This window comes from Cydia pomonella, chromosome 15, assembly GCF_033807575.1.
Source record: "Cydia pomonella isolate Wapato2018A chromosome 15, ilCydPomo1, whole genome shotgun sequence".
Lineage (NCBI taxonomy): Eukaryota > Metazoa > Arthropoda > Insecta > Lepidoptera > Tortricidae > Cydia > Cydia pomonella.
This window is the reverse complement of record NC_084717.1, coordinates 8,689,642-8,704,237: the sequence shown is the minus strand read 5'-3', so window position 1 is coordinate 8,704,237 and position 14,596 is coordinate 8,689,642. Positions and strand designations below refer to the sequence as shown.

Below are 14,596 nucleotides of genomic sequence, written 5' to 3'. Positions count from 1 at the left end.
AATCAACTTCAAGATTGCGAGTTCGACTCATTTTGTAACATATTCTGCACGGTTTTATGATCATAAGTGTAACGTGTAAAATAATATTTATTTTGCAACGGTACAAACATGGCAATGCAAATCGAAAGTTAATTACAATTTTCGCACAGCCATTGTTTTTCTGGAATAAGGCTAACCACGAAATCATGCTAACTTTCCATAAATATTCGTAGGCCGTCAATCAATGTCACACGCAATTATCTCTTATAAAAGTGACGCATTAATTATCAACTATAGTTATCATTCAAATAAGTATCTTTAGAAACAAAACAAAGTCAAAGGAAACTAAGGCCTTTCTCGTTTAGAGGGCATTGAAAAAATCTGCCAAGTGACGTTAACGCTCGTCGCTACTAATTACGTCAGTCTGAAGGCTGATGTAAAGATGTTACAGCAAGCCAATATTGTTTCAAGCAGGAAACAACGTCTGCGAGGCCGATCCTGTTTTAACAATTTGGTAAGGGTTTCGTCTTGTTTTGATACGACCTTAAGGTGCTTAAGTCGTTTAAGGTCAGCGTTCAAAAATTCAATCGGGAGGTGTATTCTAATTATAACAGGTTATGAATTAGTTCCGAATTTGTTATGTTCTGTCAGTGAAAAATCATATGCATAACAAATCCAGATCAAAATCATAATCTTTTATTACAATTATAATACACCTCCAGGTGTAGTGTGATGCCTAATGAAATAACACGACTCAAGGTCTTTTCGACACAAGATGACAGCCTCCATGTCAATAAAGGAATAGTGGAGATATAAATTTTAATATCGTACCCATATGTCGATCTCCGGGCCGGTGTATCGTTTGCCTTCAAAGACCTCCGGCGCCGCGTAGGGCGGGGACCCACACCACGTCGCTAGGAGCTCGCCTGTCGCATAGTAGTTACTGAAGCCGAAGTCTGCGATCTTGATGTTCATATTCGCATCCAATAACAGGTTCTCCGCCTAAATAGAAAAAGTTTTCTCATTCAACAAACTTGGTGTATCGAGTTTTTACGGACGTGCAGAAATTGATTGAATACGAAAGTAATATGTGCTGTTTTGTGGCCTCAATGATGAAAGTGATTTTTGAGATAAATCCTTAGACTCATGTAATGTACATACGTATAAAAACAGGCACAATCAACGTATCGTTTATATAGTTCAGTTTATTACTGAATAAGAAGCAGGGTAATAAGTTAATCGTCAATGTTTATCTGTATACAAAGCGCAGATTATTCTGCTCTAAAATGGAGAATAATAAAATGCAGCCTCAAACAATACCATCAAAATAACAGCTTATTAAATACTGTGGAGCATTTGGAGTGGGTAATTAAATTAATCCGGTCTGCTGCTTGTTGAAGCTGTTGGTCGGCTTAAATCCGTTTTGATAGCTCATTTCCATCAAGTTGTGTATTAGCTGGTTGAATTTTATACATGACTTCAGCCATATTCAAATTAATTAGAATAAAAAACTAACCTGTGATTTACTAAATTTCGCTGACTTGATTGATAAGAGAGCACGAAATGGAGTAGCTCCAAGAAGGTACAGGAATCTAGACAGCTATTAACAGTGTATACCTATGCCTAACATTTTTTACGGTTAAAATATCTCGTAAAATACTTAGATAAGACAGGGTTCGGATTTTTGTGTCCTGTATGGGCATAAAATTTTACGACCACAAGATTAAACTAAACCAGCGGTCCCCAACATTTTTGATGTGGTGGGGTTTCGTGACTTTAGCGTCCCCCTACAATGTTATTCTACTGATTTCCTTCTTGTCGTGCAGGGTAAACAGTGGGATTCTATAAACTTATGGCCTATGCATGTAGTTAACTGATGCAGTCTGAAGTCCTTGTATATGCTTCACTAGTTTACTACTCCACAAAGGAATAATATATTCCTGAACTTTGCACCGTAATGTAGATACGAACCTTGAGATCTCGATGCACTATTCGTCGCTCGTGGCAGTACTCGACCGCGGATAGGATCTGCCAGAATTTTCGCCGCGCCGCCTGCTCCGCCATCCGCCCGTACCGAGCGATGTAGTCTACAAGGAAGTTTACTTGATTAAACTTGGTCTTCAACGCGCTTCAGGTTTCATTCTTATTTTGTGATGTAGAAAGAAATTTCATTTGATATGTCGAAACACTGTTATTGTTATGGAAATCTAACGGATTCTTGATCATTGTTTAAATTCATACATAGGTAATTGTTTTGTGTTTAGCTGATGACGACAATAGAATTATACATAGATTACGACCGAACCTATTTATTTCGACCCAAAGCTTGCCACGAGGCTCCCTGGTAAAAACATTTACGCTATATTTTATTTTTGTTTTCTTAACTTTGGTATTTTATTTTAAGATAATAATATCTTCGGGTCCGACCGACCCAACATTATGAAACAAATAGTTTTTTTTTTTTTTTTATATTTGCTTAAATAATTCTGTCACTTTTAACAGTAGTTTAGCACTCCGGAAATCAATGGTTTTGTTGTAAGACCATATGGTAAATATTGTATGTTATTGGTTGTAACGAGAGTGCCCGGAAACCTACGCTTATTTGCTAATTTCGAGACCGAATGACATCAGCCGTGCAGGTGCGATTATAGTCTGGTCCATTATTCATGGGCTTGTAAACATAATGCAGGACCACCGGCGTTAGTATTGGGTTGATGTTTAATTGATATTACTTCGGTAAACAACTGTACCACTCGCTTAATAGTATATAGATATAGGGGGTTCGTTCTCTCCACTAGAAGTCAATTTTGGGAAATTCTCATTTCTATACATTTTATGTGATATCATAAACTACGCTGTCTGACACAGTATATATTGAACTGATGTCGTAACTAGATATACAATAGACATCAGCCACTGCAAGATCTTGGAGCCTAGTGCTAAATTTATTTCGGGAAAATCTCAGCGTAGAGCTGATTCCATTGCCAAAGCCACATTAATTATATATTATTGGCCTAATTAGTGATATCTGACGGAAATTGTTTTAAAATTGATAGTTCGTTGCATAATAACAACGGTATCGATTCAATTATCAAATCAAATAGACTAATTTTGAAGCGTTTAAACTATGTATTAGTAACTATGAATTACTAAATATATTAGCTACCAATATTGGCAGTGTAAACGTAAACGGTTATGGGTATACTAGTATCATATAATAATAATTCAGCCTATACACGTTCCACTGCCGATGCCGAGCACAGGCAGCGCGAGAGGGCTTGGGCTATAGTCCCCACGCTGGCCCAATGCGGGTTGGAGACTTCACATACACCTTTGAATTTCTTCGAGTATCATATTAATGTTTACTAAATTATTAGCAGCGTCAATTCAATTATCTCATATTCTTTCGTTATTTTAATAAATACAATATACATTAAGTCAATTTATACCATAGGGAACTACATATATCATTTACAAATACGTGTTACCAATTTAACCGCCACATATACAAATAATTCGGGAAACAAAAATTAGCACGCAATGTATTACTGGTTGATTAAAACCAAACAATAAACAGATTTACTCAAAGGGGAGGCTAATTTGACAATTCTATCCAGAGCCTGATTAAAACATGATTCACGATTGTAATTGCTAATTAAAAACAGGGATTTATCATTTCGGAGTGCTCTTTGATGAATTACGTTTTTCATTCGAGCCGACGTTGGAAATTGAATGTACCTCACAGAGCCTGTATTTGCTAGTCTCAATCTAGTCCAAATCTGTTTCTGACCAACGTTGCACGTATAAAGGTTGCACGTTAACAGCAGAGGAGGCGCGCGGACCAATACGATTCCAATCTAATACCAATACGTCAACATTTTGTTCCAGAGTTGGCGTTTGGTTATTCGGGAGAATGTAGTCAGCTGTGCGCGAAATTACTTCCCCCTCCCCTAACCCTTGTGCGCCCCACGGTAGTGACGTCACGCCCAGGCGTCTGACGTCATGGACGAAGCCACGATCGCGGGGTGCCCTTAATCGATTTCGAGGTTACGCTTTTGGGCGTCCGGATTTATGAAGGCAATGGTTTAATTTAGTTCGGAGCACGCAAATTCGAAAACGATTAAGTAAGTGCTTACTAGAAAACAATGAAATAAATGGATCGAAAATTTTTTTTGCTCTAAAATTAAATATTCTCAATTTTTATCCAATAATGTCACTAAAACAAAAATCCAGTACTGTACAGAATACCTTTATCCCTTTATTTTTTCCGAGAAAACCTTTGCAAGCCCCAATCATTGAGGTGATCCGCACCTCAATGAAGTGCCGGCACTTCACTGCGTTTAGTACCTACGTCTCCGACCACTGTCGAGATGCCACGCATGTGACAAAAATTAAAAAAAAATAAAATTTAAATGCCATTGTGCGTTATGAAAATGTATTCTAATAATATCAAGAAACATAATAAAAGCAATGTATCAACAACCCACTGCGAAAAAAACTCTTGTTTTAAGCTTATTTTGAAACGTCACTTTAAACACTCGCGGTGGTACGCCATTTTATTTGGCGCATAGATTACAGTTATCAGATGCAACACGTAGGTACTAATGATTACCTTCCTTTCTTGTTTGCAGAATCTATACACAATAATGATATATTACTTTTTATCTCGTTTTTTTTTTTGTAATGTTTTTTTCATAATATGCTATAAGTGATATTGAAGTATTTATGACTATTTTTATAAATTTTAATGTCGTTCGTGTCATATATGTAAAACAATTTCAATACACTTGTAAGGAAATAAATACATTTTATCTAGATTCTTTACAGTGCGTACGTAGGCAGAAAATGAACAGTTGTCATAACAGTTTCGCCTCTGGCTAGCTACACAGTACATAGCTATGCTTATTCTTTAGCTTAGTGACAGACGTCAAACGCCATTTTCGCGGAAACAATTTGTTCTCGATAGTTTGTCTAGTACATTTATGTCAGTGACCCCAATCAATGATTTTATATAACTATAACAGGTTGTATGGAGTATAATATCACTGCCCCCAATATTGTACATTTTACCGGCTTAGTATTCAAAGTATCCAAAGAAGTACTTATTGCGAGTTGTGAGTTTAAAAGGATTCTGTTTGACAAATCCCTTAAGCACTTTATGTGTTCGAACCTACTGAACACAATCGGGAGCGAGGTAACTTTACAACTTATTTGATGGAAAGGAAATTGGGTATCGAGACTGGGAATTTTCAATATTATTTAGATGCGTGCGTAGGTTTCTCAAATAGGCAATCAGCGTTTCGCGAATTCAAAGGAAAAAAAGAATAATTTGTTAAACAATGAACATTATTGGCGTTATTGCTGAGAATACAATAGCTACGGTTCTTTGTGGTACAATAAAATAAGCGTTAAGTGAAGTTCTGTCGTAACCATTTACGTTTGCGGTCGTCGGTAGCTTTTCCAAATGACGTTAAAGTCGAGCAATTCGAGTGAAGGTAACGTCAGTCGCAGACGTCGCAGTCCACCTGTTCCTTGTCTAATTTAAGTTTCTTCCTACACTGTGACGCAGTTCAGGGGAAATAATGTAGATATGTTTAATAACTGCCCTTATGCCGTGGCGTACCTTTATTCGTGTATGGTAAGTATTTTTACTTTTCCTTTTCATGCAGGACAAGAACGTCCTTAAGTATGTTAGCGATGAAGTTCGGAATATCGCATTTTGGCTAGACCTAAGATGGATTAAATTAATAGATACACAATTTTGCCAGCAGTGTTCCTTGCGTGCCGCATGTTGTGATGCTCCGCGCGTGCTCCGCGATAGGAATAAGAATTGCATGCTTCGTATTTTTAATACCTAATATTAAACGTCCATGCCTCACTTAAAAGGGGTTTCCCTTATTTCCCGGCCAGTGCAGTAGTATAAACTACTTATATGTTTATTTTGTACAAATGTGTACTATATAGCTATCGGACGAAGGTTCCGTTGCCAGCGACAGGTAATTAATGAATTCTGTTCAGTTTTTCCAAACACGTGATAAATCGGCTATCAAACAACACAAAGCCATTGTATGCTCAATATCGCTGCTAATATACGTCATCAATCAAAAGTCGGGTAGGTTTGAACCCAACGAAAAATGCGAATAAAGAACGATATATTGAAACCTTTTGTTCTTGGGGTACCTACTTACCAAAAATCTCTCCTTTGCTGGCGTATTCTGATACTATGTAGATCATGTTTTTCGTCTCCATGACCTGTTGGCAACAAAAAAACATTTAAGGTAATGGAAAACCGTTATTAATCACAGGCAGAAAATACGTAACTAATAACTACCGAAATAAATAAATATAGAGGGCGTAATTTTGAACGTACTGTAAATTCGTATAAATATGTTTGTATAACTATCTTTTTTTTTGCCCTGGAAAGTAAATTATTAACCCACAGGAAAATCTTGGACAAATACATAAAACATAACGCATACCTAAATATAAAAGAAATTATATCATATTAATGAATACCGTATGGTTATACAATACCGGTCCTTAGCTTTAATAAAGCTTAGGTTTCAAATTAACTAGGTACACTACATAAAAACCCTTCGTTTGGTTTAAATATTTTTCGACTATGCATAGTTCGTGTCACCCACGCCACGATGACGCGCAGATTTGTCAAATGTAACCTTTATAACATGACAATACGAGTCAACGCACGCGTCTTCGTGAATGACGTTAGGTTTTCGTTATGTACTTAAATACCAACACGATTCCAATCACATTCTAATAACTAGATACAAAAATCCGAGCAATATTCGTAGGATCCTGCGAAGACTACACATTGCGAATCCATTCAAGGGCATCTGCGTTTTAGATTCGCCTCGGGAATCTTTAGCTATAAAATAAACTTCAATTTTGCAGATATCGCAGCAATAGGAATTGCTAGTGTACCTAAATCTCGAATGCTGCAGAGCAGATACAAATTTAAAGGCAGATCTTATTTTTGCAGAATATTGTGTATGGAAAATGAAAATTTTTATAGTTAAGTACATCTCGAGATTTTGACACTAATATATAATTAGTTAAATATTTATGTAACATGTACATGTATGATAAACCGGAGCGGAAGTCCAAAATCAAATAAAAATGGGTTTATTATATAAAATAAATAAATAATATAAAATAATTTTTTATTGGCATTAAGGTAAGTACATTTTAGTGTTGAAGTCCCTGACTTCTGAGCTAGGTAAAAACCTTTATTATCTATCGGATAAAGAAAAAAAGTAAGTATCCCAAATTTTTTTATTATTTTTTGTATAAGTTATAATTATAAGGTTCAATGAAAACATTAGAACGAACGAAGTTTACATATACTTAAACCAGCAAAAAGGCATTATTCATAAAGGTCGTGTTACCGTTCGCGTTTGTTTTGAAAGGTGTTATCGTAGACAGCACCATCAGTGAGTCACGCGGAGGTATTTTTAGTCGGTTTACATTTTTACGGCGTCCGTGCCGCGGCCAGTTCACGGGCGTGACCCTCCCAAACTTGCCTCACCTTACATCATTAGCAATTTCACTATTTTCACTAGAATACCGTTTGACATAATTCCAGTAATATATTAACATAACCAACCAATTATTATTTGATTTATAAATCTGGGTTTGAACTAATTGAATAGTTCTACTCAGATTTCAAAGAATCATGAAATATGTCTACAGAGCTCTACATACAGAATTGCGATTTGGATACTGCACTTTTTCGTACCTAACATATACCTATATTACTGGAGAATTTAATAACAACTGTCTGTAAGCGAGATGCAAAGCATCATTCCCGACTGTCATAGATAATTTTAAAAATTGTCTCACGTATGAAAATACATGACCAGAAGCGTCCGGCATCACTCTGTAGCTGGGCCGGTTTTTATTTTGATTGCGATTTTTTTTAAGTTTTAGGAGCTCCTCATTCCGGACGGAACAAATACGAAACCCTAATTTGGTATTTAGACAGGATTAAGACAGAATAGGACATTATTTCTAAGACAGAATACAATAAATACAAATATACATCCACCAAATTTTATCAAAATCTGACGAAGAAAAACGACATCAAAAAAAAAATACACCGTGATTTTTTTTCTTTCCGTTAATTTCAAGGGTGCATCCCTGAGCTTAAATTAAGTAACTATCTTAAAGACATCGGTATTCTAATTAACTCCATTTCGGAAATAATCAATATTTAATTTTTATCTTATAAGGCCCGTATGAGCGTGTATACTTGGCTTAGGGCCTGTTTACATATTGATTAATGTTAAATATGAGTTAATACATTTGCTACTAAACATAAATACTATCTCGGAAGATTGATGTTCAAAATGACGTTGATATGTCACAGTTTTCAATTGTTTCGTTGAGTTAAATGTAATGCCCGTGTTACAACAACGCTATATGCAACATTTAATTACTTTTTATAAAAATAAAACTGATTAATTTATTTATTTTTAATTTACTATGCCATATAGTTTCCTTAAACTTACTTACAGATACCCCGAAGTTAACGGAATTCAATAAAAACACGGTGTATACAAATGTATATAAATCGGCCCAGCTAGATAGATAGATTAGGTAAATATATAATAAAACCTGCCTTTCCGTTTATCATACGTTCAAATTCACATGGAGGAAAATACGTGGGATTTACTGATTTATAAATTTGACGCTATCGCCTTAAAATAAAACCTTGTATAGTTTTAGAAAGTACCTGTCAGAAAAAGTTAGGGAAATACATATTGAGTTTTTAGTATTGTCGCCATTTAATTATACAGATATAGTTTAGGATCCAAGGTTGCTGGCGAGAACAAAAAAGGCGATACAACGAGTACAAAATGCTTGTACACGTTTCTGTTATGATATACCGAAACGAGCGCACATCACACCTCATCTTAATAACAGAAAAATTCTCAACATGAACAGTAGAAGAAACCTACATCTCGCTTATACACTACGTAAAATAATTGAATTTGAAAAACCTCCATATCTTTACGAAAAATTAAAATGGGTACAGAATGCACATAGACTCGTGAGAAGACATCGACAAAACGTCTTACTTATCCCAAAACATAAGACCAAGTTTTTCAGGGGTGGTTTCAAATATGCAGCAACGAAAATTTGGAATGACTTACCGTCACCGTTAAGGAATCCGATGCCATTACCTAAGTTCAAGAAACTGGCTAAAGTGCACTTTTTCGAGTTGCAAAAGGGAAACCACACCCACAATTTAACACTTAATAAATAGACATATGAGAATAAGAAATAACAATAATAATTAATATTATTATATCCATCAATTACAAGATATCCAACTACAAGAAAAAAAAAGATATATATATATATATATATATATATATATATATATATATATATATATATATATATATATATATATATATATATATATATATATATATATATATATATATATATATAGCACATGTAACACTCGTATGAATATATACTTAGAAATCATATACACCCACACTCAAACACTACAGTCGCACACACAATATCTTCGATATTGACAACCCTTGGTAATATTGCTAGACCTTTGAAACAGGGCCGACCGGGGGAAAAAAATAGGGACCAGGCTGAAAATCAGCGCTGGATATCACATATCTAGCACAGGCTGAGACTGGTACCCATTGCCTTAACGATATGAATTATGTTATTATGTAGGTACCTATTATGTTATGCTTAATGTCTTGTTTTTCCCTTTTTTTTATAATTTGTAATGTTTAAGGAAAGATGTTTTCTAGTTTTGGCAATAAACTTTTTTTACTTTTACTTCAAGGTGCTTCTCAAAATTTCATGCATAATGCAATAAAACGCGTACATCACGTTTGGAAATCGAATTTATTTACACTAGGGGTACAGTTAGTAGTAGTACACTATAGTTTCTTACTTTACTTTCTTGTCGGTTTAGCATTTTCCATTTATTATATTTTTAGTTAGTTTTAGTTTTAGTAGTTTTGTTTTATATGAGTTGTATTTCTGTTTTTAGTTAAGTTTTTATTCTTACTTTAAATCATAATGTTACTTATATTATTTGCTTAAATTCAATTCAATTCAAACTAACTATCAATATGTATTTTCGATCGCATACATGATATAAATTTTCTATGTAAATATGCCTATTATCGTCAACCTAATCAACCTTCTCTTTGTCTGTTTCTTTTGCTTTCTTTATTTTTATATATTTTGTGTAATTTGTAAATATTCCCAGTGAATATCCGGCCTTAATCTGAAACCCAGTGCGCGTTCCCGACTCGAACTATTCCGCTTTTCTTGAAATAACTACGCACATATGGACCAACTGACTGCGAACTTGAATCAAACATGAGTACATGAATAATAGATTTCTCCTTCGAAATAATGAATATATGTCGGATATTTATTACACTTGCGCATAAAAAATATTTTAATAATCTCAGTATAAGCTGCTAAAACCGCAAATATTTATACTTTATATAGCTATAAAATCCGGCTACAAAACAAACAAGCCAATCAAATTATATTCATAAAAAGTGTTTTAAGGAATGAATTCCCAGTAAGCTGGAAATAGTTTTCATACCTTCATTTGGTCCTGGTACATACTTCAAATGCGTGTAATCCGAGTTTGCTCAATCACAAGTTTACCCTGCCTTAGGAGATAAATTTTCCTTAGATTGCCAACAAGGAACCCATCATCAATTACAATGGCACTACCAACAAGGATTGGTGGATCAGACACTGGTGACAAGGCGTGTTCGAATAACACGATCATACCAAAAATAAAGAAATAAAAAAGATTGCTATTTTTTATAACTTTGACTATGAATTCATATATTTTTAAATTACGTTTCAGATCCACACGTATCAATTTACATAACGATTAAAAGAAATTTTCCGTCGGACGTACCGTTTTCGATTTACATGCTAAAAACTGAAATACCTCCTGAGATTGCGCAAACTCTGATTGCACACGCATTTGAGTTGGGAACAAATGAGGGTAACGAACGATTTCCAGCTTGCTGGGAATTAATTCTTCGAAAAAAATCGAATTTGATTGGCCACAATGATGTCATCTGAATTTTTTCTCGTAAAATATGATATAACAGTTATTACCAAGTACTAATAATAAAACTGGGACATTTGAGACACATTACATTGTTACATTTAAGAGAGTGAGGAGAGGAATAAATTATTTTCGAAGGAAATAATAGAAACTGAACGATATAATACACAAGTTAAACAAAATAAACGGAAAATTTCACAAAAGAAAAACTTTTTCCTCGACGTTCGCAATGGACTTCCTTCGTAACATCTTTCTTAACATTAAAAAACACACGTAAACAATAAAACGTAAGCTAAAATTATTGTAATGCTGGCATCAGTGCCGGATTAAGACATTTTGGTGCCCTAAGCATTTCTAGACCATGGTGCCCCCTCATCAAGATTACATTGAATTTTAGTGGTAAATTGAGTGACGTTTATTGCCGCATTACTGCTGAGAATAGAATATTCAATCCGTCACATAATTTTATCACCGAAATTGACAGTACTGCAGCAGTAATGTTCCAAGAGCAGGTAAGGTCAAGTGTAAGCAAATTCGAAGACCGTGCTTCGCATAAGTCCGGAGGCCAAGCCAACCATTGTCCAAGTGTAAGCGAAGACGTAAGACATAGGCCGTTCTCCGCACAGGGTTTTGCAACTTCTAGAGCTTTCCTGCGAAGCTCATTCATGTGAGGGCAAACGCCGAGCTTCAGTAAGGGCTTAGCCATTGGCTATTAGTTCTTGTCAGAACCAGTACCAATGGCAAAAAATGTCTTAAATAAAAAAATATTGTTTACGAAAACGGGACTTAATAGGGTAAGTTTTAAAATTACCTCTGACCAAAAATTTCAAGGACGGCGTTGTCCCCATGGTCTCGGAGAAGACTGTGTAAAGTCGACATCATTATTTTGATGTTGGAGGTAATTTTAGAACTTAATCAAATGCGATTGTCACAATTAGGCCAATACAATTCGATTTTTTCGACCTAAAAATACGTGTAATCCGAGTTTGCTCCATTCCAGGAGGTGTGCATAAATGTTTCCTCATTTTCAGATTTTTTTGCTTGTAAATCGAAAACGCTACGGCCGACGGAAAATCTCTTCTAATTATGAGTATTATTAAAATTGATATCTGAGGATCCGAATGTAATTTAACTATGTTCTTGCAATAAAATATATTGATTGATTGATTGATTTAAGGTACCTTAATATGTATTCGTAGTAAACTGTAAAAAAAGGTCGACTATTTTTATTTTTGGTAAAATCATGTTAATAATCCGAAAACGCTTTCTTACCAGTGTCTGATCCACCAAGTGCTATTGTAATTGATAGTGGGTTCCTTCTCGGTGAAGGAAAACATCGTGAGGAAACCGGACTAATCCCAACAAGGCCTAGTTTACCCTCTGGGTTGGAAGGGCAGATGGCAGTCGCTTTCGTAAAAATTAGTGCCTACGCCAAATCTTGGGATTAGTTCTCAAGCGGACCCCAGGCTCCCATGAGCCGTGGCAAAATGCCGGGATAACGCGAGGAAGAAGGGGAGTGGGTTCCTTCTCCTTCTACATCGAGTGGTTTGGCAATCCAAAGGAAAAAAATATCTCCTAAGGATCCCAAAATGTATGCACACCTCCTGAGATAGAGCAAACTCGGATTCCCAGCAAGCTGGAAAACAATTTCCAGCTTGCTGGGAATTAATTCCTCAAACCGCTATTTTTGGATCTAATTTGATTGGCCTAAATCGTGAAGGTTTAAATCAGTGTTTTTAAAGGCAAAGTCTAAGGCTGAATGCAAAGAGCGTTCGATCGGCGCTTACGGATGAGGCCAAAGGTCGAGCTGGAAGAAAACAAGGCTTGAATTTGACCAATGCGAGGTATGAATAGCTGGACGTCCGGAGCGTTCGATCGCGGCGCGGTATCATATAATAGAACCAATGGCGAGGTGTGAGCAAGGCAGCCCAGCTGCGAAAGAGGACAGCATGGATTTGGATCCATGGCCAAGCGAAAGTTGGCTGAAAGGCAGTTTGCATAAAGTAGAAGGCCTGGCGTCGCATAAGACCTAACGCCGAACTGCAAAAGAGTGGCTTGAAATCGAACCTATGTAATCACGGTCCTCCTACTGCTCGGCCTTTGGCTTAACTCGAAAGCGCAACTTGATAAGATGCTTTTGTTTTTCGGCCTTCGCAGGGCCCTTTATTACACTTTGACAATTAGGTCGCAGGAACGCGGCTCTGCAGCAACTCGGCCTGGCCGATACATCTGGTGTGCAAGAGAGCAAAATACGCTACAAAATCGGTAATCTACGTCGAGAAAATCGGTTGGCCACAAGCCCGACGGTAAGATATTTTGGGCATGAGCTTTGATGGCCTCCGCGTAAGGTTGGAGATGTGCTTACGTGTCCTCACTCTCTTACGACCCTTCGTTATTAGATGGGTACTTGCACACGTATCAAAAAGTTTCGTGTACATAAGTACTACACTACGACTGCGATGCTGATGCAGCCTGCGCGTTTTTTTTTCCTACGATTTTGGTGCCCCCCTGCACGTGGTGCCCTAAGCAAGTGCTTATTTTGCTTAATGGTTAATCCGGCACTGGCTGGCATTTTTCTTTAGCAATGTTTTAACTAATGTTTTGCGTCATTCTGTATTACAGAAGCTTCATGTGATTATATCTTCATCAAGAACAAACGAATGCTATTGCATCATCCTGTGTAATTGGAGATAAAACTAATTCTTGGAAATGTTAGAATCCGTCGCGCCTGGTTCTGTGAACATTGGATCGGAACGGAAGGGATTAATCTTATTTAGCTGGATATTGTTCTTGGATAAGCGAAAGCGACGCGGTCTATTTCTGGTATCTATGTCAAACGAATTAGTCAAATTAAGTAAGACAAGTAGTGTTTGTTTTTATGTAGCCTCAGTAAATTAACGTTATTTGGATTTTCATTGGATGGTTCACATCAGAATAGAAAATACACAAAACACAATAATTCAAAATAAAAGTACGTGGCGGAGTTGTCGCTAAAACTAAAAGGAACTCTTACAGACAACTTTAGGTTGCAAAGAACACAGATATATATATAATATAAATTATCTAAAGACTTTTAATAATTAAAGGAAATTTTTTGGGAGACAAATTTGCGCGTTTCTTGCAAGCGGCCAAGATTGTTATCTTCCTTCATTTTGTAGGAATTAACTTGTTAAACTAACAAAACAAAGATACACAGCAATTAATCCTTTCAAGGATATTTTGATTGTTCACGAGTAGCTAACAGCGGACGGAAAGGCTTCCTTTCCCGGCGAGGAAGGACGTTCCAATTGTTTGTCGATTACTATTCAAGGTGTCAGAAATGTTTGTACACGAGGAGCCTCCGCGGACCCATTCAAACGCCCAACATGCCACCATTCATGCAGGTTACGAAATCACATTATGCAACGTTCATTGTTTCAATTACTGGGAGGGACGAATGTCGAGCGTCTTGTCACAGCACAAATCGAAGATCAATCTTCATTACTTGTATTGTATTATACTGGTAAACAATTTTTT

The 14,596-nt window shown here is 36.2% G+C and overlaps 1 protein-coding gene across 2 annotated transcripts in view; it reads right to left on the bottom strand.

The window, feature by feature from the left end:
- LOC133525710 (serine/threonine-protein kinase SIK2) overlaps nt 1-14,596 on the bottom strand; it is a 67,089-nt gene that overhangs the window by 23,967 nt on the left and 28,526 nt on the right. For both annotated transcript variants that reach the window (XM_061862071.1, XM_061862072.1), the window contains exons 3-5: nt 6,168-6,231; nt 1,951-2,066; nt 811-981 (exon numbers count right to left, since the gene is read on the bottom strand). In XM_061862071.1, coding sequence (XP_061718055.1) covers nt 811-981; nt 1,951-2,066; nt 6,168-6,231 — 351 coding nt within the window. The remainder of the gene's footprint in view (nt 1-810; nt 982-1,950; nt 2,067-6,167; nt 6,232-14,596) is intronic.